Here is a 27,343-nt window from a genome sequence, read left to right as displayed (position 1 = left end):
TGAGGACCCAGTCCTGGGGTTTTGTCCCCCATCCCCTGGGAGGAAGAGGGCTTGTAGGTCACTGAGCTGGGGCACCTGCAGGCCCCATCCTGCCTGTGGCCCGAGGTGGAGGCCTGCTTGGCTGACTGGGGACCTGCACACCTGCAGCAATGCTTTGTCTGCGGAGAGGTAGACTCCAGGCCGTGGTTCCAGGGGCTGCCCGTCCTTCCACCAGCTCAGCACAGGAGGGGGCATGGCGTGGCTCTGGCACTCCAGGGCCACTGACTCATTGGCCACGACGGACACATTCAGCTCTTCTCCGAGGATACTCGGGGGCACTGTGGGAGGGGGCAGGAGAGGGGCTCCCTCAGGCACATGGGGGGGGGCTGGCAAGGAGGGGCCACACCCTGGGTCAGGCCTAGCTACTCGTGGCAGCCTGGAGTGCCCACCCTTCCTCTGCCTTCAGTCCTGCTTCAGAGGAGCCAGTCTGAGTAAGATTGTCGCGATATCTACATCCCAGATTTCTGCAGCACATTTCCACAGAGGGAAACTGGGGAAGGAAACTCAGGGTCTCCCTGTTATTCCTTACATACGTCTGTGAATCTACAATTATCCACAGTTATCTCAAAACTTTCTAAAATTTAAAATTTTTGTTAAAAAATTTTTTTAAAGCAAGTCTCAGAACCACCTTTTGCCCCTGAAACAAAAATAACCAGCGCGGCTTTGCAGGAAGGAACGCAGGGTCCAGGGGGAGAAGTCCTGGGGTGGAATCCTGCCTTCCACCACTCGCTCACCATGCGAGGCCCTTGGGATGCTACTTACACTCCTGGGCCTCAGTCTCCTCATCTGTAAAGTGGGGATAATGAAAATCTCCACCTGGTGGGGCCGCCATGAGGTTAAATCCAATGGCACAGGTGGGGTTCTTGGGCATACGATATGTGTTAACCATCTTCACTCCAGCAAAGGGAAAGAGCTAGAATCAAATCCTTCGTACCACCTCCCACCTAAGACTAAGTTCATTCGCTTTCTCTTTCCTTCTTTCCTTTTCTTCCTTCCTTCCATCCTTCCCTCTTTCCTTCCTTCCTTCCTTCCTTCCTGCCTTCCTTCCTTCCTTCTCTCTCTTTTTCTATCTTTCTTTCTTTCTTTCTTTCTTTCTTTCTTTTTTTTTGACAGAGTCTGGCTCTATTGCCCAGGCTGGAGTGCAGTGACATGATCTCAGCTCACTGCAACCTCCACATCCCAGGTTCAAGTGATGCTCCTGCTTCAGCCTTTCAAGTAGTTGGGACTACAGGTGCACACCACCACACCCAGCTTTTTTTTTTTTTTTTTTTTTTGTATTTTTAGTAGAGATGGGGTTTCATCATGTTGGCCAGGCTGGTCTCGAACTCCTGACCTCAAGTGATCCACCCACCTCAACTTCCCAAAGTGCTGGGATTACAGGCATGAGCCACCGCACCCAGCTCCCAGCATTCCTTCTTATACCCCCACAGAGCCCCAGAAAAACCCAGAGGAGGACATTTAAAAATAAGCTCCTGTGGTTGCAGCAGCTTCGTGAGCTCAGGGGCTTAGTGAGTCCCCATGGTGACCTTTGAGGTGAATGCTATTCTTCCCATTTTGCAGATGAAGAAATGGTGGCTCAGAGAAGCAAAGTGACCAGCTCAAAGTCACAGAGGCAGGGTTTGAACCCCAGGTCGGTGACACTCAAGAGCTAGCTTTCCTAACCATCACTCCACGCTGCTCCTGCTACTTCACACCGCTTCCGCCTCTCCCTGAACATAGGGCAGAACTCCTGGCTATGCGGGGCCACCTGCCCACCCTCCCACCCATTGCGGGAGCTCACACTCCAGGGCGGATCTGGAGCTCACTGATCCGTACTGGAAGGCAGCTGTTCTCAGGTGGGCACTCCTCCATCCACCCAGCCCCTCTCCCTTTGGAAGTGACCGGGAATGCCCCCCACCCCATCTCCTTGGAGTTGCTGCTCTGAACCACGTGCCTTTCCCAGTCTGAGACTCACTGTGGACTTGCAGGACGACATCCCGGCGGTCCTCGCCCACCGCGCTCACAGCCACGCAGGAGTACCTCCCAGAGTCGGAGGCCCGGGCGCTGGTCAAGGTGAGGACCCGGCCCCCAGGGAAGACCTGTGACCCCAGGGGGAAAGCCCAAATTAGGCAATTGTCCTGCTGTTGCACACCCCAAGGGGCAGAACCTCACCTGCCCAAGCTGGCCCTGCTGCCGGGAACGCCTGGACAGCCTGCCCCAGACCCTCAGAGCCCCTCATGATGCAGGGAAACTGAGGGTTGCATCTGGGCCTCTGGACCTCTGCCAGCTGGCAGGCAATGACATTGGACCTCAGGAAGAGTCCTCCAGAGCCCCTCTGTCCACTCGTCACACATGGCCAGTGAGCCCTTGAAATGTGGCCAGGCCAAATTGAGACGGGTCCCAGGTACAAAATACGCCACAGACGACAAAGAGTTAATATGAAAAGAAGAATATAAAATATCTCAATAACTATTTTTTGTTGATCTCATGATGAAATGAAGCTATTTTGGATATAGTGGATTAGCTAACGTGTATTATTAACATTGATCTCACCTGTTTCTTTTTACTCAGTTTACTGTGGCTACAAGAACATTTACAATGACATAGATGGTTCACGTTCATGGAATGCATCATTACCATTGGGCACTGTGGCTCCAGCCTCTCTGTTCAGCCTCACCTCCCTCCAGCCCTCGGCCCTGGGCTATCGCTGCTTCTCCCTCACCCTAAGCTCCCAGGGCTACTTCACACCGTTCCCAGCATCCATGGGAGGTGCAGGGAGGTGAGCCGGGGTCACCCAGCCCTACTGACCTGCAAGCCAGGGGTCCCTGCAGGGGACACAGGGTTTCCATCCTTCAGCCACATCAGTATGGGGCCGGGGGCACCGGTGGCATTGCAGGTCAGCCGGACAGGGGTGTTGACCAACACAGGGCCTGGCAGGCTGGGTGGCAGTGTGATTCGAGGGGGCACTGCAGGGCAGGGGTGACAGGGGGCACAGGCTGAGCCCCACTGGGGCAAAGCAGGCAGGGCCCCTGGCTGGGCACCCCTGCAGGAGCACACAGTCACAGCAAAAGCACAAGGACAGCCATCCAGACACAGGCTCTGAGCCACTCCACTGCCCCTGAAGCTACTCATTCCATCCTTTCAACACCACCACGAGGCTTCTACAAATGGGAAACTGAGGCTTACAGAGAGGAAGTCACCTGCCCCAAGGCTGACCAGCCAGGAAGCAGCACTCGCATGCAGGCCTCTGGTCAGCAGAAGGTCATTTATTATGGGGACAGGGAGGGGACCAAGGGTCCCTGGACGGTGCTACTTCCTAACTCAGGGGTGTGAGATTAAATACCTTATTACAGGCAGTCCCCTTTCGGCGGAAAATAGCCAGAAGATTCCATTGTATCTGGGAGGCACCAGCCATGATGCCCAGGGTCCCAGGCCCCTGCCCAGCTACCCACTGTTCTTAGACCCAACCTCTCCCATGGCCCATGAGGCCCAAGAGGTCCATATGGCCACCAGCACCATCCTGGCCCCGTGGCCTCCTTTCAGTTTCTCAAATTCCCCAGGTCTTTGCAACCTCAGGCCTTGGCAGAGACCTCAGTGTAGGTATCCAAGTGTCAAAGTTGCCTCCTGGACTCCACAGGCCAGGTCGTGCCGTTATAGGTGCTCAGTAGCACCTCATGTTTACCAGCTGTTATCACAATTGACATCAAGTAGTACTCTGGGGAATGACTAATTGCTGTGTCCTCCACTGACTGAAAGCTCTGAGGTCTGTCTTATTTAGGGCTGTAGGTCCAGTGTCTGTCCCAGAGCATGGACTCAATAAATGTGGTTGGATAGAAAATGGATCAGTGAAAGAATGGGTAGTTGAATGGGTGAATGGATGGTGAAAGGGTGGATGGGTAGGTAGATGGATGGATGGATAGATGAGTTGATGGATGGGTGGGTGGACAGGTAGACAAATGGACAGGTGGATGGGTGAGCAGACAGGTGGCTAGATAAATGAATGAAAGGATGGTTGGGTGGGTGGATGGATGGATGGATGGATGGATGGATGGATGGATGGATGGATAGGTGGATGGATGGATGGATGGATGGATGAATTGATGGATGGATGGGTGGATAGGTGGATGAGTGGATGGGTGGATGGATGGATGATGGATGGATGATGGATGGATGGATGATGGATGGATGGGGTAATGGATGGATGGGGTGGTAGATGGATGGATGAGTGGACAGGTGGATGGACAGACTAACAGACAAATGGATGAAAAGCCAACTTTTTGGACAAGGGCCCTTAGAGGCCCAGGGATGCTCACCATTGACCCGTAGGCCAAACTGCAGCTCTGTGCTACCTGCCACATTGGATGCCACACAGCGGTAGCTCCCAGCATCAGAAAGCTGGGCTTGCTCAATGCGGAGAACTCTCCCATCTGCTGATACCGTCACTCCCATCCAAGAAGAGACAGGTTGGTGGCCCTTGAACCAGGAGACATCTGGGGAAAGGAAGAGAGATGCAAGGGGGAATGGAAGAGAAGTGCAAGGGCTCTGCCAGTCCGTCAGACTCTGCTGGTGTGGTGGGCATCCAAGAGAACCTTCCAGGGCGGCCACACTGTTTGTTCAGGCATTGGAGGTCAGAGTTCTTCATTCACAAAAGGGAGTCAGGGTGGAACCGGGCAATGTTGCCCAAGACAGGACCAAGGGTGAAGAAGCAGCCCCGTGGGCAGAGGCTGAGGCAGCCAGGAGCAGAGAGAGTAAAACTCAGCCCTGCCCTTCCCCTACCAGGAGACCCCCTCGCCTAGGGAGCATTAGAGAACGTGGACCAGCCCAAAGCAGCAGCCTCAAAGCCAGGAACACGTGTATCTGCAGCTTGCCTTCATTCTGTCAGGCCGCGCCCCCTGGAACTCAGCAGGCGTCCCCACGAGAGGGGGCAAATATCCCCAGGGCTCAGAGGCCACAAGTAAAGCAGGGTGGGCCTAGTTCTGATGGGAACCGGAGAAGGGCCCTCCTCCTGGGTCACTGTAAGCCTCACCCAGTCCCCTGTGCAAACACTCACACCCAGACCCCAGCACCCGGCCCTTTCCTCAACTGCTGGTCTACAGGGGAGGACCCTACAGACCGGATGATGACTCTGAGGTCCTGATCCTTGCCCCAGCCCCGGACAGCCCTGTGAAGTTGACTGTGAGTAGATGCCCTGCAGGCCTGTTTCAGATCCCGGGCTCTGGACCTCAGCAGTGCCTTGGCCCGAAGGACGTTGTTGAAGAGGAAGAGAGGAAAATGAGAGAAATGGGGGGAAAGACCTGCTGATTTCTTCCCATTACGTCCAGTCAGAGGGTTCCTGGGTCACTCGCCAGCCTCATTAGACAGTGAATTGGCCTGGAAGTAGCTTTCAGCCAAGAGGAGGGGTCTTACCAGGAGGGGGCACGCCCGAAGCCAGACACTCCAAGGTCACTGAGGCATTTTCCAGCACTGCCTTGTTGACTGGGCCTGGCTCGATGTTGGGGGGCACTAGGAGCAGACAAGGAGAGACCCAGCTTGGTAGGTGTAAGCTCTGGGCAGCTCTCATCCCAGCCATCCCAGCAGTGCTGCTCCCTGCTCCCCATAGAAAATCCTAGACAACAGGGCTCTAAAACAACTCACGTCCTCAGACTAAGCAACCCCACTCCTGGAACCAAGCCCAAGACCAAAGAGCAACAGGCTGCCATCCTTACAGCAATCATACAGCACCCAGCCCCCACCCCAGGACAGCACAGCCAGGGAAAGGGACAAGGACAGGGATTTCCCTGCAAAGAAACTCCCAAAATAAGCAAAGGTAAATATGAATGTGGGCAAGGTCTGCTACTAAAAATCCCACCAAAAGCAGCCAAAAGGCACTATAGAGCTATTGCTAATGCTTTCATTTCAGGGCTTTCTACTTCCTCTGAAGTTAAGTGCACAACTATGACGGGAAAACCTCCTCCCCGTCTCTAGCCACACATCCCAGCCCCAAGGGTCCCCAAGGGATCACCCAACATCCTTGGCCTGGGCCCTGCTGGCCACCCACATCCTCACCCAAAACCTTTAGGGCCACTTCCCTCTTGCTCTCCCCAGCCAGGTTGGTAGCGGCACAAGTGTAGATGCCCTCGTCCCTCAGGTCCACCTTCTCAATCTGGAGGGGAAGGGGACAGAGAGTGTGCCACAGGATGACGGGGACATGGCGAGTGGCCAGGCTGCTGCCGAGCCCGGGGTCAGGAGCAGTGAGGCATGGGGACACTTTTGGCTCTGGGGGTCGGGTTTTGAGCCAAGCACTCAGATTCCAGGGATTCGTCCGATCTCCAGGCATACCGTTCCCTGTCCCCCCGGCCGACATTTTCTCCCCCTGACAACTGAAGCTCCTAGGACCGGGAAGAGGCTGAGGCTCACCCTTTCAGACAGAGAGGGCCCTGGGCCCTTCCTATCCCCAGGTTGCTGGGCTTTCCTCAGAGTCTCCAGGAAGCCCCCAGAGCAGCCCCTCCACCTGTGCCCAGCTGGCTCACCAGCCCTGGGACCCCTGCACGTACCTGTAGGTTCCCCCCAAAGGCTGCCAGGGCTACACCATCCTTCCACCAACGGAGGCTTGGGGTAGGCACCCCATCCCCTACGCATTGGAGGGTCACAGGCTGCAGGAAAGGAGCTGTGATGTTCTCACCCCCAATGATACTGACAGATGGGAACTCTGGTAAGGGAAAGAATCAGGAAGAGCCTGGGTCAGAATCAGGAAGGGTACAGAGGGCACCCAGCAACCCCCTCAATGGCTGGGGGTGAGAAGGTGGCCTTGAAGGGCTGGCCAAAGGCTGGCATCTAGCTTCTGCCCACCATATCCCCCAGACACATGGCTTAGGGGAAAGAGTTCTAGACTGGGAGCCAGCAGAATAGTTATTCCCTTTAAAAATCCTCCCATCCATCTATGCACCCATGCAGCTATTCATGCATTTATTCATCTACCTATCTATCTGTCCATCCATCCATCCATCCACCCACCCATCCATCATCTACCAATCCATCCAGCCATCCATCCACCCACTCACCCTTCCATCCATCCACCCACCCATCCATCAATCCACTCATTCATCCACTCACCCTTCCATCCATCCCTCCACCCATCCACCCATCCAGTCATCCATCTATCCACCCACCCATTCATCCATCTACCCACTCTTCCATCCACCCACCCCCCTATCCACTCATCCATCCAGCCACCCACTCATCCATCTACCTACCCTTCCATCCATCTACCCACCCACCCATTCATCCATCTACCCACCCTTCCATCCATCCACCCACCCTTCCATCCATCCACCCACCCACCCATCCATCCACCCACCCATCCATCCATCCATCCATCCATCCATCCATCCATCCATCCATCCATCCATCCATCCATTTACCCATCCATCCATCCATTTACCCATCCATCCACCCTTCTATCCACCCATGCTTCCATCTATCTACCCATCCATCCACCTTTCCATCCATCCATCCGTCCATCCATCCATCCATCCATCCATCCATCCATCCATCCATCCATCCTTCTATCTGTCCACCCATTCATCCACCCACCCATCCATCCATCTACCCACCCATCCATCCATCCATCCATCCATCCATCCATCCATCCATCCATCTGTCCACCCATTCATCCACCCACCCATCCATCCATCTACCCACCCATTCATCCATCTACTCACTCTTCCATCCACCCACTCACCTATCCACTCATCCATCCACCCACCCACCCATCCATCCATCTACCCTCCCATTAATCCATCTACCCACCCTTCCATCCATCCATCCATCCATTTACCCATCCATCCACCCTTCTATCCACCCCTGCTTCCATCTATCTACCCATCCATCCACCTTTCCATCCATCCATCCATCCATCCATCCATCCATCCATCCATCCATCCTTCTATCTGTCCACCCATTCATCCACCCACCCAGCCACCCACCCACCCAGCCACCCACTGATCTATCCATGCATCCTTATGTGTGCTGAGCATCTACTCTGTGGCCAGAACTATACTTGACCCCTGGACACAGCAGGGAAAGGCAGCTACCATGCTGCCCTCTCAAAGCTCACAGAGGTGGACAGTGGAGATGGACAACCAAATAAGCAATCCCAATGTAGTGGGTGGAGGGCTAAGGCATTGAGAGGTTGGGTAGTGCAGATGAGAAACATGGTAGAATCAAGGAAGTCTTCCTGGAGGAAGAGTATTTCAGGATATGCCTGAAAGATAAGGAGCTAGGCAAGCAAAGAGGAGGGAGAATGTTCCAGGCAGAAGGAACAGCATACGTAGACTTGAAGGTGAGAGAAAGAGGGTTGATGTATTAAAAGAACTAAGTGAAGTTCAGCGTGGTTAGCATGAAGAGAGCAGATGGAGAAAGAGGAAGCTGGGGAGAGAAGTGAGGCCTAGGGGCTAGACAGAACAGAGGATAAGTGTGGTAAGTGGCCCAGCCAGCCTCTCACACTTGCGTCTCTGTGGGCAACTGGAAAGTCCAGCCCAGAAATGTCATCCAGAGAAGACCAGCCCCATGTCATTCCAGGCCTGTTACAGTCCTCTGGCTCCACCCACCTCTGACATCTCAGGCTGCCCACAGTCCCAGAACCCCAGGTGCCCACTCACCATGCACAGACACCTCCACCTCGGCCCCGGCAGTGCCCGCCTCATTGGTGGCCTGGCAGGCGAAGAGGCCTGAGTGGTCCAGCTCCACATGGTCAATGTGCAGTGTGGTCCCCTGTGAGGCCACCTGCACCCCGGCCAGCTCCTCAGCTGGGCGACCATTCTGCAGCCACCTAAGGTGAGTAGGGAGGAGGGCGGGTCAACCTGAGGCCAGGGAAGGCCAGGCCAGGCAGGACAAGTGGGAAGCCCAGAAGCTCCTCCCACCTGCTCTCATCAGCTGCAGCTCCAGGCCTCTTTCCCAGTCCTGGGAACAGGGAACCTCTCTCCTGTCCACTTTCCCCACAACCTGCAAAGCACACGCTCTCTGTCCACCCCCAGCCCTGGCCTCCACCACCCCAGACTCACTGGATAGTGGGTGCCGGGGAGCCTGAGGCCTGGCAGGGAAGTTCCAGGGGCTGTCCCACGATGGTGGTCACCTGTCCCAAGCCTTCAGCCACCAGGAGCTGTGGGGGCACTGCAGGCAGAACACACTCCTGGGTGTTTGTAGCTGAGCAGCCACTGGCCGCAAACCCTCCCAAGTCGCCAGTGCCTTCGGAGCGAGGCCCAGCCTCACCTCACCCTCAGGTCTCCCTGTCAGCGGCCCCTTCCCCAGGAGGCCTTCCAGGGCCACCCAAGGAGGGTGAGGGGACACCCTGGGCTCCCTAAAGGCTTGGGCCTGATTATTTAACATCTGCCTCCCCGGCAGACTGAGGGCTCAGGAGTCCGGGTGGCCTTGTTCCCAGCTTCATTTCCAGTGCTACACGGGGCCAGCACAGCACTAGTACCTGAGATGCTTCAGCAATGGACGGAAGAGCAGGTGAAGGCCCTACCTGCCCTGCTGGGACCACACCCACAAGCTGGCCTTAGGAAAGTCTCCGTGAAGGGCCCCTCCATTGGCAGAAGGCAGAACGAGGTTCTCCGTCCTGGGTGACCCGGCCCAGGGTCCTGGGCACGGTCAGGGACCCTTGATCCTGGGGCTCCACCCTGCCCACTCCTAGCCCTGCCGGCCCCTCAGCCCAGGCCTCAGTGTCCTCATCTGTGTCATGCAATGAAGGGACACTGGTTACTTCTCCCCACCCTCCCTCCACTTCAGGAGCTCTCTCAGGACAAGCACGAAGCAGGTCTGGGCAGAGGTCCACAGCCCAGGCAGCTCTGAGTGGAGTGGGCTGGGCTCACCCTGCACCTCCACGGAGTACTGCAGCACGGCTTCCCCGGCAGGGCTGCTGGCCACACAGCTGTACAGGCCTGTGGATGCCTCCCCCGGGCTCTCCAGCCTTAGCACGCTGCCTCCTGTCTCCAGCTGAGACTCGTTGCTCTCTGCCACGGGCAGCCCCTCGTGGTGCCAGGAGAGGGTCGGGGGCGGGTGGCCTCTGGCCAAGCACTCCAGCGCCACGGGCCTCCCAGCCACAGCCTTCACCACGTATGGTCTTCCACCGGCGCCCTCGATGGTGGGTGGGACTGGAAAAGAGGCAGGGGGTGGTGGCTTGGGGACCGCAGCCGGACACCAGCCTGCTCTCATCTCAGCCCAACAGGCCCGCTGAAGCCCCTCAGCGACCCCACTCCATGTGAAACACTTCCTTCCCTCACCTCCACTGGCCAAACCCCCTGCTCAGACCCCGGGGCAGCGTTCTCACCCTCCTCAGCCCCTGGGTGCACCACCCCACTCCTGGGTGTGGACTGTTGCCTCTCCATCCCTGCTGCTACCCTGGCAAGCCCAGCAGGAGTGGGACCAGGGCTGGCCTACTTGCATGCCCAATGTCTACACATGGCAGGTCCAGTACCTGCTGGACTCAAATGAGACCCTCAGGGCCGGGACAGAGCTCTGCTCCTAGAAGTCCCCTCCCTCCCTGGTCTCAGGAGGCAAAAGACTGGGGCAGACCTGAGCCCAGATAGCTTGGCTTGGGGGACTCCTAACTTAGCCAGCGATGGCCAAGGGGACCAGACGTTAACTATGCTTGGAGCCCATGGTGGCCATGCCAGAGGGGAAATTTATCTCTTACCCTCAAGGAGCCTCTAAAGTTGCTGAGCTGATGAAGCCAATACCAGGGGACAAGGGGCAACCGTGGCCTGGGAAATGCTTCTTAACCTTATTTGGGCGTAAGACCCTTTGAAAATGTAATAAAAGCATAGACATACACATTTTCTATTTCATTTCCTGGGGGACCTCAGGTCCCAAAATAAGAGTCCCTGAACTAGCAGCAGGGCCATCTTCAGAGGCTGCCATGGAGCCCATGCAGCTCAACTGCCCTCTGGGGTCCCTGAGGCTCCGACACCCAAGCCCTTTGCATCTTTGGAAGCCAGAGCTCCCGAACTGACTGCCCACGGGGTAGGGCTGACCCCTATCAGCTTGCACACTGCCCTCTCACACTTCACCGGGGCCTGCTCAGACCCATCCAGAGCCACCGACACCCTTTCCTCTGAGTTCTCCTTCGAAGGTCCCCAGAGCCAAGCCCCTCAGGGCTGAGCTGATGCTGAGGTTCCCAGCATGAGGTCTGGAGTCAGATCTGCCCACGTATGGACCAGGTCCCACCACCTCCTAGTGGTGTGAACCTGGAGAAACCTCTCCGCTCCAGGGCTTCACCGTGACCATCTGTAACTGGGGACACGAGACCTCAAGTCCCTTTGCCAGCTGATCAATTGAGCTGATGCTGCAAAGTGCCCCTCTGGTCTAGCTTACAGAAGTGACTAACGAAGGGCAGTTAATTATTGTGGTGGTCACGGGGGTCTGGGCATGGTTCAGTGAAAAGGCCCACACCATGAGGGGAGACCTGGATTCTGCACTTAGCTCCACCATGACCTCCCAGATGGGCCTTTCCACTCCTGGCCTCAGTTTTCTTACGTGTATGAGGGAAGTTGCATGAGCTGGGAGGACCCTTCTCCCTAGATAATGATTTGGTCCCATTATCCTTTCGCCTCTGACCACTCCAAGTGGCCACCTCACCTTCCTTTGGAGACAGGCAGGGGCCACCATGACTGAGTCCCTCCCACTGCCCACGCCAGCTGCCGTGGCCCCTGGCTGCTCACCATAAACGTCCAGCCTGGTGGCCTTCTCTGCGGCCCCCACAGCATTGCTGGCCTTGCAGGTGTAGACGCCGGCATCTGAGCTCTGGGCCCTCCCCAGCTGCAACTGCCGACCGCCCCTAGTGTAGACCACCTCGGTGCTGGGGGGGAGCAGGGCCCCGTCCTTGAACCAGGTGATGTTTGGGGTGGGCACTCCTCGGGCCTCACACAGAAGCTGCACCAGGTGGCCCTCCATGACAGCCACCTCACCTGTCTCATTGGAGCCCCAGATAGTGGGGGGCGCTGAGAAGGAAAGTGGTAGGGGCTGGTCACAGGCAGCCCCTGAGACCACTGGCATCTCCTCCAGGTCAGCAGACTCATGCCTTTGGACCACAAGACACACCACAGGCTTCCATTGCGGGGGCAGAGAAGGCATGGGGGACAAGGAGACACCACAGGCTTCCACTGCGGGGGCAGAGAAGGCATGGGGGACAAGGAGGGCGGGGTCTGGGGACAGATGGCAGAGGCCAGCATGGGGACATGCTGGTGTGGAAGGTGCAGGAGGTGGGGGCGGGGCCACAGGCTTGGATTCCGGGCCCCGCTCTGCCTCTAACTCACTGGAATACCAGGGGTAAGCCACTTCCCCTCTCTGGGTCTCAGTCTCCCCATCTGTGAAATGAGGGGCTGGACTAGATGAGGACTTCGCACGGGGCTGGTCACCCACCACCACCGCTACCCAGGACGATTCTACGGGGCACACGGGCACAGCATGAAATAACCGCATCTCAGAATGAAACGGCTACACCCCTCCCAAATCTTCTTCTATCCTGGTTACAGCAAGGAAAGGCTGCATTTGGTGCTACTATGCATGTCCCTGAACTTTCTAGCACTGTCTAGTCTCTGCTTTTTAGCACAGAGAGTGCAGAGGCAGGCTGGGTACCCTCTGTGGAGTCCACACCTCGAGGATTTACAACATTGCTTTATGGGGTGTGTTTGTTTTTTCAGCTTCCTCAGCCAAGCGGCACTGGTTTTCTGCTCACCGTTTCAATATTAAATATCCTTTATAAGAGTAAGTGATATTTAAATAAATGTGTTTCAGTGTAAGGAAGTGTGACTCATTTAAAGAAAAGTAAAAGAAATCATCATTCCAAGAGGTTCAGAAGTAGTAAATTTGGGCCAGGCACAGTGGCTCACGCCTGTAATCCCAACACTTTGGGAGGCCGAGGCGGGAGGATCACTTGAGGTCAGAAGTTTGAGACCAGCCTGGCCAACATGGTGAAACCCCATCTGTACTAAAAACACAAAAATGAGCTGCGTGTGGTGGCAGGTGCCTGTAATCCCAGCTACTCGGGAGGCTGAGGCAGGAAAATCGCTCGAACCTGGGAGGTGGAGGTTGCAGTGAGCCGAGATGGTGCCACTGCACTCCAGTGTGGGCAACCGAGAGAGAATCCATCTCAAACAAACAACGAAAAAAGGTAGTACATTTTTAGAGCTGGGATGGAAACCACGGGTTTGGATAATGCTAGGCCAGATACCCTATCCCCTGACCCTGATGCTCACCCCGACCCCGGCTTTCTTGGACTCAGGGATCACTTACCAGGTCCCCCATTTCAGCCCTTACCCTCCCTCCAAGGCAGCAGGCAACCGGGCAGGAAGCTTCCCATGTAGCCTGTGGCGGGGTCCCGGAAGGCGTTGGGGCTCACCATGAACTCGGAGCTGGAAGTCCCTGGCCTGCTGACCAGCTGGGCTGAAGGCCACACACTGGTATCGTCCCTCATCCCCCACGTGACTGCTGGTGATCCTGAGAACCTGGCCATCCTCCTGGACCTGCAGGTGAGGGCCTCCCGGAAGGACAGGCCTGGAGAGACGGGCAAGGGAAAAGTGCCGGTAAGGCCGAGGCGCTGATGGGGGCAGGCTGCACGCAGGGAGTGTGTGGCTTGTGAAAATCGAGGCTGGGCCATTCATTAGCATCAAGAGGTGGGAGCAACGCAAAGGCCCAGTAAGGGAGGAACAGATCAACAACGTGTGGTCCGTCCATGCCACAGAGCATTATTCAGCCACAAAAATGAAGGCAACTCTGACACTCTCCACAATATGGATGAACCTGGAAAACATGCCGAGTGGAGGAAGCCAGACACAAAAGGCCACACGCTCTATGTATGATGCCAGTGACGTGAAGTGCCCTGAACAGGCAAATCCATAGAGCAGGAAAGCAGGCTGTGGTTGCCAGGCGCTGGGGAGAGGGGGACAGTGACTGGCTGCTGATGGATCCGGGGAGTCCTTTTGGGGTGATGGAATGTCAGGAACTAAATAGAAGTGAAAGTTGTCCAATGCTGCAAATGTACTAAATGCCACTACACTGCACACCTTTTTTTTTTCTTCTTGAGACTGAGTCTTGCTCTGTTGTCCAGGCTGGAGTGCAGTGGTGCGACCTCGGCTCACTGCACCCTCTGCCTCCTGGGTTCAAGCCATTCTCCTGCCTCAGCCTCCCAAGTAGCTGGGACTATAGGCGCCCGCCACCACACCCGGATAATTTTTTTTTTTTATTTTTAGTAGACAAGAGGTTTCACCGTGTTAGCCAAGATGGTTTTGATCTCCTGACCTCATGAGCTGCCCACCTCGGCCTCCCAAAGTGCTGAGATTACAGGCGTGAGCCACCGTGCCCGGCCCACTGTACACTTTAAAATGGCTAATTGTATGTTATGTGGATTTTTTTTTTTTTTTTTTTTGAGACGGGTTCTCGCTCTGTCGCCCAGGTTGGAGTGCAGTGGCTTGATCTTGGCTCACTGCAAGCTCCACCTCCTAGGTTCAAGTGATTCTCTTGCCTCAGCCTCCCAAGCAGCTGGGATTACAGGTGCCCGCCACCACGCCTGGCTAATTTTTTTTTGTATTTTTAGTAGAGACAGGGTTTTGCTATGTTGGGCAGGCTGATAGCTCCCAACCTCAGGTGATTTGCCCGCCTTGGCCTCCCAAAGTGCTGGGATTACAGGTGCCCGCCACCACGCCTGGCTAATTTTTTTTGTGTGTATTTTTAGTAGAGACAGGGTTTCACTATGTTGGGCAGGCTGATGGCTCCCAACCTCAGGTGATTTGCCCACCTTAGCCTCCCAAAGTGCTGGGATTACAGGCGTGAGCCACCGTGCCCAGCCTGTTATGTAAACTTTACTTAGAGAAAAAGTGAGTTTAAAAAAAGAGGCTGGGCAACAGTGGCTCATGCCTGTAATCCCGGCACTTTGGGAGGCCAAGGCAGGAGGATTGCTTGAAGCCAGGTGTTCGAGACCAGCCTCGACAACAAAGCAGGACCCCATCTGTACAAACATTTTTAAAAAAATTAGCCCGTTGTTGGTAGTGCACATCTGCGGTCCCAGCTATTTGGGGGGCTGAAGTGGGACGATCTCTTGAGCCCAAGAAGCCCAGGAGTTTGAGGCTGCAGGGAGCTGAGATCGTTTCACTGCACTCCAACCTGAGCAACTGAATAAGACCCTGTCTCAAAAAAAAAAAAAAAAAAATGGAAAGGCTAAGTGATGAAAGACCTGAAGACCTTGCTGAGGCAAGAGTGGGGTCTCCCTGGCTCATCTCCCACTGGGTGGGAGGCGCCCCTACAGCCCTCAGTCTGGGCCCTGGGTGGCACATGCCATGCCTGTCAGCTCCCCCAGAAGAGTTCAACCTCCCCCAACCCCCACATCCAGCAGGCCCAGTCTAGGCACCACCCCACGCCATCCTCCGGTGGGAGCCACTCACTGCATGTCCTTGGTCCACTCCACCTGGGGCGTGGGGACCCCTGAGGTCCAACACTGCAGCTCCACGTCTGCACCAGCCAATCCCAGCACCTCCTGAGCGGCCCCGGCTCCAAGCACGGAAGGAGGGGCTGGAGGTGAGAAGGGGTGATGGGTGGGAAACTGTTCAAACCCTCCAAGCCCTGCCTACCACGGGGCCTTTGTCTGTGCAGACCCCCAGTCTGGGCCCTCTCCTACCCGACCTTCCTGGGAAGCCCCCTAGAACCCTGGCCAGATGGGCTTGCCCTGGAGCCCTCAGCACCCAGGCTGCCCTTTTATAGCACTTGTGACTAATGACTTTGCTAATCACCTGTCTAATGTCTGTTCCCTGAGCCTGACAGCTCTGTGAGGATGGGGGTTGGGTCTGTCATGGGCGCCTCTGTGCCCCCTGCTCTCCGCAGGCAATGTCTCCCCTCTCCCCCCGTGTGCCTGCAAGAGTTGGGGCTACAGGGTCAGACGCACTTGGGAGTTGCAGGGCTCAGGCCTCACTCACTGAGCACAAGGAGACGGAAGTCCCTCTGGGCGGTCCCAGCCTGGTTCTCGGCCCGGCAGGAGTAGAGTCCAGAATCATCCTCCTGGATCCTGGGGAAGTGGAGGGACTGGCCCCCGTCCACCAGGCGGTGGCCACCCACCTTAGGGATCTGGGTAGGAGAGGCCAGAGGGAGCCAGTAAGCGGGGATCCAGCCACCACCCTCAGCATCAGTAATGAGGAAACTGAGGCCCGAGAGGTGGCCGGTGGCCAGAACGGTGCCATGCTCTCTGCCACGCAGCCCCCTGCCAGGCTTCATCACATGACCACCGTCCTCCACTGCCCTGAAGCCCAGAGCAGGACAAAAGACACCTGTCACATCTCCCTGCCCCACCGTGGCACACGCAGGAACGCCCATCCAGAAGGCCTGTCCCCAGCCCAAATCCTACCCACAGCCCGCCCACCCTGGGGGGGACACCCACCAGCTGCCCGTCCTTCAGCCACACGATCTCAGGGACCGGAAAGCCGTTCGCGTCACACTCCAGCGTCAGGGACTGCCCGGCCATGCCCGACACGTTGGCCTTGCGCCCGTCCTCCCGGATGCTGGGGGGCACTTGGGGGCAAGGAGAGCCAAGGAGCTGCTTCCCTGCCCCCCTAGAGCCACAGCCAAAGGGACCCTGTCTGGGCCATTCCCTCCCCTTCATCACTGGGGTTGGAGGAGGTCTGCCTGTCCCCGTCCGCCCAGCCACAAAGGGTCCTGTGGACCTGCAGATGGCCGCAGCAGCCTTGCCCTGGGACCGACACACCCCCAGTCGTGCCCAGGCCCAGGTGCCACCCTTTCTGACACTCAGCTTTGCAGGGTGCCAGAGTCCCCTTGGATCCATCTGGTTCTACACCCAACCTGGTGTCACAGTGACCAGGGAGGGTCCCCCTGAATCAGAATCTCTGAAGGTGAGGCCTGGCCATGCTTTTGTAACAAATGTCTTAAGCAAGTCATTACAGGGCAACTGGTCCTGGAGAAGCAGCAGGTGGCATTAGGAGCTGTTAGAACTGCCCAAGCGAGGTCAGTTCATCCTGCCGGCAGAGACCACTCCCCAGCCCACCCGCACTGCCCGTGTTAAGGGGGGCCCCCTTCCTCTGCACATAGCACCCTGGATGTGGGGGTGGGCACGCTCCCTGCTGAGGACGAGAATGTGAGAATAGGCCAATGGTAACAGTTTTCACCCGGAGGTGGGCTCTGGGGCTCTGCACTGCCATCCATGCTCATTTTCTTTTTTTTTTGAGACGGAGTCTCGCTGTGTCGCCCAGGCTGGAGTGCAGTGGCTTGATCTCAGCTCACTGCAATTGCAATGTCCGCCTCCCAGGTTTACGCCATTCTCCTGCCTCAGCCTCCCGAGTAGCTGGGACTACAGGCGCCCGCCACCTCGCCCGGCTAGTTTTTTGTATTTTTTAGTAGAGACGGAGTTTCACCGGATTAGCCAGGATGGTCTCGATCTCCTGACCTCGTGATCCGCCCATCTTGGCCTCCCAAAGTGCTGGGATTACAGGCTTGAGCCACCGCGCCCGGCTCCATGCTCATTTTCGAAAGTAATTTTTAAAGTTTATTTTATGTAGAGACAGGATCTGTCCCTCCCAAACTGGTCTAGATCTCCTGGGCTCAAGCAATCCTCCTGCCTCAGTCTCCCAAAGTGCAAGGATTACAGGCACGAGCCATCACGCCCAGCCAAGGGGTCATCTTAAACTATCTTCACCTCTAGACCAGTATCAAAGACACTGATGGAATTCCAGGTGCTTCCCCCATGCTGTCTCTGTGGGGGTCTCTCTAGGGAAGTGGGGTGTCCAGTACAACCTGCCACTCTCCCAGCCCCCTCAAGATCTCCCCGTCACTGGCACCTGGTGGCAGGACCTGATCCTCCTGTGTAGGAAGCTCTTGGGCCCTGGGGAACTGGCACTGCCACACCTGGGCACCCCGTGGTACTGTCAGACCCCCAGCATCACTGTGGGCCTCTGGCCGGATACAGTCCTGGGAGGAAGACAGGCCCGTCCCTGGGTCCCTGCGGCTTTCCTCTCCTGCCCCCAGCTCTGGCTCCCTGCTCACCATAGACCACCAGCTTGGCTCTCCTGGACGTGGAGCCCACCTCGTTGGTGGCCTGGCACTCGTAGTCTCCACTGTCCGTGGGTGAGACGGAGGCCAGGAATAGAGAGCCCTCTTCCAGCACCGCCACACCTGGTCGGTCATGCAGGGGCTCCGAGGACGGGCCCTTCCGCCATGTGACCTGCGGCTTGGGCGTTCCTGGCAGGGTGCACAGTCATCAGTACGTACACCCTGACACCTTCCCCTCCACACCTGCACTGTCCCCCCACACGTCTCTTTTGTGCAAAAGGGGCTGACCCTCCAGGGACGACTCCAGGCACCTCCGTCCCCCCAAGGCTGGGAGGAGCATTTCACTCGGAGCTGTGGGCGCCCCCACACCCGCCACCTACCCACACTGTCCATCCATATGGCCTCCCGGGGTGCCTGAGGGACCAAGGCAGGGGACTGCATGCCTGTTTTCTGGTTCTCTTCAGAGCAAGGCCCCATGCAGTTCCCTCATTTAGAACTGCACCCCAACTGGCACCCCCAGCCCCCGCCCTCCCTGCTTTTCAGCCATTGTCCTCCACTCTCCAGTGACCGGAGGACGCATCTATGATTCAGGTCTCCGCTGCTTCTTATCTGTGCCCCCACCCCACAAGGGCCAGGTTCTTTGTTTTTTTCCCTGGTGTGACTGCCAGCCTCTAACACAGTGCCTGGCACACAGTAGGCACTAAATCAACAAACGAGCCGAGCCTGCCGTGCTCCAGCACCCTGCTTTGTGTCCTGGGGTCAGGGCCTGTAGGAGGCCCCAACTCTGCTCAGCCTGCTCCTGCTCCTCCCTCCACGAGCCTGGGCCAGTCACTTTGCCAGCCACCACCCCCAGTCCCTTGATCTCTAGGACACACCCCATGTTGGTCTGTGCACGCAGCCCAGTACACAGTAGGTGTGCCAGAAATAGCTGCCCACTGGGCTGGAGTGGAGCTGTCACTCACGGGCCCCAAGGACAGGGCCTGCCCAGAGGGCATCCCGTGTGGGCCGAAGCTAACAGCCCAGTCCTCCAAGTGACCCCTTGGAGGCACACTGCCCAGAGGTCGCAGCATGAGCCCTAGGCACGCGCTCTGCTGCCGCTCTCCTGGCCGTAGCTCTCACCTGCTCCCTGACCTCCGCCAGCGCTGACTTAGGGGAGGCTGTGGGGTCCCCACACTTGCAGATCGGCACATCACTCCCAACCGCCTCTGCTGCCACCACTGGTCATCAGGACTGTTGTAGCTAACAGTGATTATCAACAGAAAGGCCCGCCCCTGGCAGCGGGCGCCCAGGGGTAGACACGTACACTGTGGGCCGCTCAATCTTTCATCCTTTGAAGGACCAGTAAGCGTGGTGGTGGGCAAGACATGGCATGTGGAAGGCACACTGGCATCATCTCTGCAGGAGGGTGCCCTGCCCACTCCGCCCTACCCTGACTGCCCACCGAAAAGTGCCAGAGACCCTCCCTGCTGGCATGAGGGAAAGGGAGGGCCCAGGGCCCTGCTCCATGTCCACCCACGCTCTGCGTGTCCTTGGGCAACTTATTGAATCCCTCTGTGCCCGTTTTCCCCTGGAATCCTCTGCCCAGAATGCAGGCCAGAATGTCCCACCACCAGCGGCTGCTACCCCCACTCCCCACCGTGGGGATACACACCACACACACACAACACGATACACACACCACACACCACACTACATACACGAAACACCATACACACATACCACACACAAACATACACACCAAGCACTACACACACCACACACTACACACCAAACACCGTACACACACCACACACGACATACATACCAAACAACACACACACCACACACCACATACTACATACACCACACACTACACACACCACACATGACATACATACCAAACAACACACACACCACATACACACCACATGCTACATATACCACACACTACACACACCACACACGACATACATACCAAACAACACACACACCACACACCACATACACCACACCACACGCACCACATACACACCACGCACCAACATACACACACCACACACAGAGCATACATATCAAACACCGCACACACCACACATCACATACACACTACACACTACATACACCACACACTACACACACCACACACGATACACATACCACAACACAACATACACACTACACACCATGCACACACCACAAACATACACACCAAACACCACATACTACATACATATCACACATCACACTAAACACACCACCATACATACACCACACACAATGTACACACCAAATACCATGCTCACACCACACACCACACACAATACATACCACACACCACATACACACCATGCAATACACACTACACACACCACACACACAACATACACACCAAACACCATGCACACACCACACACATACCAAACACTATACACACCACACACAACATACACAAAATATACACCAAATGCTACACACTACACACACCAAACCACACACACAACATACAAGCCAACCACACACACACACCACATATCACATACTACATACACCAAACACCATATACATACCACACACACAACATATATACCAAACCACACACACACCACACACACCAAACACCACATACACACAACATACATACCAAACACTATACACACACTGCACACACCAAACACCACATACCACATACAAACCACACCATACTACACACCACATACACCACAGACAACATACACACCAAACACCATACACACACCACACACACACTACAGACACCAAACACCACATACCACATACACACCATACACTACACATTATACACAAGCGCGGTGCACACCACACATACAACATACACCAAACACCATATACATAGACCACACACCACATACACACAGAACACATACATGCACACACATCCCACACATGACACACACACCACATACACGACACATTCACACACTCACACACACGCACACCCCCGTCTCATCTTCCTCAGCTCTCCCCAGAAAGCCCCCACACTTCCCGCCACCCCGGCGGCCAGGCCTTCCGAGCTGCTGGTCGGGAGGGGTGATGATGGATTTCTGCTGTGGAACTTGGTTCAGCGCAGACAGTCTCAGCCTAAAGTGCTCCATAGTGCAGGACAGCCCTGAAGCTCTGTGACAAGAAGATCCCGGGCACCAGCTGCTGCCCAGAGTCACTCATATCGCCCCCTCCCCACTGTGCAGAGTCACACACACACCACACACACCACACACCACACACCACACACACCACACACACCACACACCACACACATCACACACCACACACACCACACACCACACACCACACACACCACACACACACCACACACCACACACACACCACACACCACACACCACACACACCACACACACCACACACACACCACACACACCACACACCACACACACACCACACACCACACACACCACACACACACCACACACACCACACACACACCACACACCACACACACCACACACACCACACACACCACACACACATCACACACCACACACACCACACACACCACACACCACACACCACACACACCACACACACCACACACACACCACACACACCACACACCACACACACACCACACACCACACACCACACACACACCACACACACCACACACACACCACACACCACACACACCACACACACACCAAACACACCACACACACACCACACACACCACACACTACACACACACCACACACACCACACACCACACACACACCACACACCACACACACACCACACACCACACACACACCACACACCACACACACCACACACACCACACACCACACACACACCACACACCACACACACACACCACACACCACACACACCACACACACCACACACCACACACACCACACACACCACACACACACACCACACACACCACACACACACCACACACACCACACACACCACACACCACACACCACACACACCATACACTACACACACCACACACACCATACACACCACACACACACCACACATACCACACACCACACACACAACACACACACCACACACACCACACACCACACACATCACACACACCACACACATACACCACACACACCACACACACACCACACACCACACACACATCACACACACACCACACACACACCACACACCACACACACACCACACACACACTACACACACCACACACCACACACACACCACACACACACCACACACACCACACACACACCACACACACCACACACCACACACACACCACACACACACTACACACACCACACACCACACACACACCACACACACACCACACACACCACACACCACACACCACACACACCACACACCACACACACCACACACACCACACACCACACATCACACACATCACACACCACACACACCACACACCACACACCACACACACTACACACCACATATACCACACACCACACACACCACACACACCATACACATCACACACTACACACACACCACACACACCACACACACCACACACCACACACATCACACACCACACACACACCACACATACCACACACCACACACACACCACACACCACACACACCACACACACACCACACACCACACACACCACACACACATCACACACACCACACACACCACACACACCACACACACACACCACACACCACACACACCACACACACACCACACACACCACACACCACACACACCACACACACCACACACACACCACACACACCACACACACACACCACACACACACCACACACACCACACACACCACACACCACACACACCATACACTACACACACCACACACACCATACACACACACCACCAAGTAAGTGTCCAGGCTCTGGGCCTTCACACCCCACCCCCCCCCCGCCACGAGGAAGAAGCAGATGGTGTCACTGCAGGGCCCAGGGAGTCCCCATGAGGGTGCTGGGCTCAGTCCCATCCCTGTAGCCCTAAGAGCGCTCCGAGCCCAAGGCCACAGGGCTGTGAAACAGGGCCCTCCTGACCGGGAAGGAGGCCAGGGGCAGCCCAGGCGGCAGGACCAGTGGGGAGAGGCAGTGCTATCAGAGGGGATTTGGGTGAGGCTGACAGGCTCAGGGCTGGCCCCTGACTGATCAAGGCTGCATGTGGCAGTCAGGGGACACAGACAGGGCAGGAGTCCTGGGACTGGGTGGGTCCCACCTTCCACTATCTCCCACCTCCCAAAAGCTCAGAACGGTCGCTTGCTGTTAGCAGAGACCAACACAAGGTGGCGCCATAGTCAAGGGCCCGGGACCTGGGGGTGGGGGGTAGTGGGCGCAGGTGGCCAGGTGGGCAGCTCTGCGCGTGGGGATCCCGAGGGGCTCTCAGAGCTCCCACCCAGGTCCTGTCCCCTGCCTAGGTGGGTGCCATCCCTACCTGCCTCTCCCTGAGTACTGTTCCGGGGCATTCCTGGGTGCCCTGCAGCTCACGGATGAACGACCGAGACTAGAGATGCTCCCCAGGCTCCTGCCAGGCTTTGGTGATCTGCCACTTGCTACCAGACACCAGACAGCACCCTCCAGAGAACCTCAGCCCCACAGAGGGGAGGCGGCGCTCCCAGCCATGGAGGAGCCCAACGCCGAAAGAAGCAACTGAGGCAGTGGCGGGGGCTGAGGACGGATCTTCTGGGTGGGGTCGTGGGGTTCACAAAAAGGCAGAAGCCAGGCATCCGGCACATTTCCTGAGCCCTCCTAAGGTGCCAGCCCCATACACGCATGGGGTCCCATTGAGTTCTCACAGCAGCCCCGCACAGAGAGGGCTGGTACAACCCCACTGTACAGACAGGGAAAGTGAGGCTCAGAAAGGAGATGGAAACTGTCCTGAGTTACACAGCCAGGAAGGGCCAGGGCAGGGTTCGGCGCCGGGCAGCTGACCCAAGGCGGCTATCGGCCCCGCACTGTGCTCCTGCCCCAAAGACAAGCCCAGAAAAGCTGGTTTGGCCAGAACCACTGAATCCATCCTCCGTGGGAAAGTCAGGGGCATGGGGAGAGGCGGGCTGACCACGAAGCCCCAACCCACAAGGGCCCTGGGCTGCCTCAGCCCCAGAGATCACACCCCAGATGCTGAGGGGCATAGGGGAGCAGGGCAGGGGTCACGCTTGTCCATACTCTGAGTCACACCCCGGCTGTGTGACTTCAGGCAAGTCACTTAACCCCTTTGGGCCTGGATTGCCCCTAATAAAAAGGAGTGAATGCTAACACCATCCTGCAGGGTTGACAATGGGATGAACTATCTGGCATGCTGCTGACAAGGAGCATGTGCCCTGTGGGCTCCGCCTGCCACGCACAACCCAGGGCACTGGAACGTGAGTGGCAACTCCTTCCTAGGCCAGCCCACCCCACCTCCCCAGGCCCACCCCAGACGCAGCTTCACCTCTGACGGGGCACGGCAGGCTGGCGTTCTCTCCGGCCACTCGCTCCAGCAGGCCGCTGGTCTCATCAGCACCCCAGTGTGGTGGCTCTGTAGGAAGGCAACATGGCCACACCCATACCTCGAGCCCAAAGCCTGGGACCCCTCAACCCCTGCTTCCAAGGAACCCAGGGCCAATGGGGAGGGCGTCCTCTTCCAGAATCCCAGCCCCTAGCCTCCTGGCAAGTCCAGCAGCCACCAGGGCTGAGCCCCACAGGCTGGGGAGGCTGAGCTGTGCCCTCAAACACAAGGGGCCATGAGTGTTCTCTCTCAGCAGTGGCTTTCCAAGCTTTTATTTATTTATTTATTTTAAGAGATGGGGTTTCACTATGTTGGCCAGACTGGTCTCAAACTCCTGGGCTCAAGCGATCCGCCCACCTCGGCCTCCCAAAGTGCTGGGATTACAGGCATGAGCCACCACACTTAGCCCCAAGCTTGTTTTAAATTCCTAATAGTGAAACTGCTAGCACCACTGATCCAGAACTTTCTATGCGCCAGGTGCTTCATACAACTGGGGTCAGAGAGTGTAGGTGACCGGCCTATGGTTGTCTGGATGGCCCTGGGTCCAGTGCCACTCCCCAGTTACTGCCTTAGGTGCCTCTGTCCATCCAGGTACTCAGGGGCCCCACAGGTCACCGCCCAAGGGGAAGGAATACAGGGAACCCCTGCTGGGAGCTCTGAGGACCACCTGGTCCATACCCAAGGGCTGACAAAAGCTCCTGAACACAGGATAGCTTTAAGGTCCAAGAAAGGGCCAGGGCACTATCTGTCCCAGGAAGGAAGGGAACGGGCAGGCACAGAGCCCGGAACAGAGACGAGCACCTCCCAAGTCCAGGCTGTGGCTGTGAGAACTGGGGAGAAGCAGGTTCTGGGGTCAGGGAGACTCACCCAGCACCCTGAGCTCCACCTCCCAGGCGTCCACCCCGGCGCTGTTGGAGGCCTCACAGCGGTACCTCCCGGCATCAGAGGTTCTGACGGCTGCGAAGTGGACAGAGTCCTCAGGCCCGCGGCCCCGCAGGACCACGCCATCCTTGGACCAGTTCAGCTGGGGCTCTGGGTTACCCTCAGCCACACAGTTCAGATCCAGGGCTTCTCCCACCAGCACCTTCAGAACCCGAGGGCCTGGCTGCACCTGAGGGGGGACTGAGGGGCCACAGGAGGGATATCAACGTGGGGGGACTCAGGCGAGAGGGTCCCAGAACCCAGACCCAAGCCACATCTCAGATGTCACCAACCAGCAAAATTGTCATGGAGCACAATCTAAGGCTGGCAGGAAAAGACGTTGGGACACCCCACGTGGACTCCCCCAAAGTGAGCGAGTTCCGGTCTTTCACCTGAACACACGCGCTCTCATGAAAGACTCAACCCTCAGGGCTGAGCTTGTACATCCCTCTGTCCCCACCAACGTGCCCGACATCACTTAAGAACCGCCACTCAGGCCTGGGAGCTGTGGCTCACGCATGTAATCCCAGCACTTTGGGAGGCCGAGGTGGGCAGATCGCCTGAGGTCAGGCATTTGACACCAGCCCGGCCAACGTGGCAAAACCCCATCTCTACTAAAAATACAAAAATTAGCTGGGTGTGGTGGCGCACACCTGTGATCCCAACTACTTAGAGGCTGAAGCACAAGAATTGCTTGAACCCGGGAGGCAGAGGTTACAGTGAACTGAGATCGTGCCACTGCACTCCAGCCTGTGTGACAAAGGGAGGCTCTGTCTCAAAAAAAAAAAAAAAAAAGCACCACTTGGGATTCATCCAGCTCAGTGCACAGGTGGGGAAACTGAGGCAGGGCAGAGGGGTTGACTCATAATGGCCAAGCAAGGTTGGGAGGCAGCATGTGCAGAGGTGGCTCCAATCCCAGTTCAGTCAAGGGACTCTGTTCCAGCCAGAGCCTCAGTTCCCCCTTGTCACAACCCCTTCCGCCCCACGGGATGAAATGAGGTGCAGCACTAAAGCAGCCAGCACAGAGCCTGGTGCCTGGCATGCTGTGGCTGGAGTCACTCCAGCTGGGCATCATCGCTGCCCTGTCCTTCCCTCCCCCTGGCTGTGGCTACCCGTTCTTTCACATTTGTGGTTTCAAGTCACTTTCTCATCCTCCATCTCACTCTGTCCTTCCTACGCGGCAGGTGATGCCATCCATGTCTGCACATTTTGCAGAGGGGGAAACTGAGGCTCAGAAAGGTTATATGACTTGGCCAGAGTCGCCCCCCTCCCTCAGTGGATAGGAGCTGGCACCAACCCTGGGTCCGAGTGTCCAAGGGTCCAGGCCCCTGAGGGACCAGACTGCTTGGGCATAAGACAATTCTCAGAGTCCAAGGGCCACCCTGCTCCAGGCACTGCATGGGACACTGGGACAAGTGTCCTGGACCCTCGAGGGAAGCTGAGGTGCACCCACTCCCTACACAGTTTCTGAGAAGGAGCCCGGATATAAGACCACCCATGGGAACCTGGCCCTTGGGTGGAGACCAGCCCCTTAGCCCAGGGCCTAGATGCCCAGGAGGGCTCCCTGCCCAGAGGCACAGAGAGCATGGATGCCCCGCCCTCCCGTCGATCGCTCTCTCACACACACCTGCTGAAAACAGTAACAGCTTCCGCTGCTCTGAGCATTCAATGCCCACAGTGGGGTGGGCTTTATTGTGGCCTCACTTTATAAGAGGAGGAAAGCAAAGCTCAGAGAGGCCAAGTGACTGGCCTAAGATCACACAGCCAGTCAGCAGCAGAGTCGGGATTCAAACCCAGCTCTGCCAACATTGAGGCCCTGCTCATTACCCTGCCTCCCTGTTCCCGTGTCTCTCTCACACCCCCATGCAAACCTACGGGAACCCTGGCGCCCCC

At 56.7% G+C, this 27,343-nt stretch overlaps 1 protein-coding gene across 5 annotated transcripts in view; it reads right to left on the bottom strand.

Moving 5' to 3' along the window:
- Positions 1–27,343, bottom strand: part of LOC105464100 (hemicentin 2) — a 174,208-nt gene that overhangs the window by 71,768 nt on the left and 75,097 nt on the right. For all 5 annotated transcript variants that reach the window (XM_071078434.1, XM_071078436.1, XM_071078439.1 and 2 more), the window contains 18 exons: positions 25,397–25,651; positions 24,473–24,559; positions 18,037–18,231; positions 16,421–16,551; positions 15,963–16,110; positions 15,435–15,561; positions 13,397–13,551; positions 11,718–11,996; positions 9,870–10,151; positions 9,060–9,168; positions 8,658–8,827; positions 6,552–6,706; positions 6,064–6,160; positions 5,425–5,520; positions 4,332–4,508; positions 2,827–2,984; positions 1,994–2,117; positions 142–317 (listed from right to left, as the gene is read on the bottom strand). In XM_071078434.1, coding sequence (XP_070934535.1) covers positions 142–317; positions 1,994–2,117; positions 2,827–2,984; positions 4,332–4,508; positions 5,425–5,520; positions 6,064–6,160; positions 6,552–6,706; positions 8,658–8,827; positions 9,060–9,168; positions 9,870–10,151; positions 11,718–11,996; positions 13,397–13,551; positions 15,435–15,561; positions 15,963–16,110; positions 16,421–16,551; positions 18,037–18,231; positions 24,473–24,559; positions 25,397–25,651 — 2,921 coding nt within the window. The remainder of the gene's footprint in view (positions 1–141; positions 318–1,993; positions 2,118–2,826; positions 2,985–4,331; positions 4,509–5,424; positions 5,521–6,063; positions 6,161–6,551; positions 6,707–8,657; positions 8,828–9,059; positions 9,169–9,869; positions 10,152–11,717; positions 11,997–13,396; positions 13,552–15,434; positions 15,562–15,962; positions 16,111–16,420; positions 16,552–18,036; positions 18,232–24,472; positions 24,560–25,396; positions 25,652–27,343) is intronic.

The sequence above is a fragment of the Macaca nemestrina genome, chromosome 14 (genome assembly GCF_043159975.1).
Source record: "Macaca nemestrina isolate mMacNem1 chromosome 14, mMacNem.hap1, whole genome shotgun sequence".
In the NCBI taxonomy this organism is placed as follows: Eukaryota; Metazoa; Chordata; class Mammalia; order Primates; family Cercopithecidae; genus Macaca; species Macaca nemestrina.
Note: the sequence above shows the minus strand (reverse complement) of the source record. Positions and strands in the feature narration are given on the sequence as shown.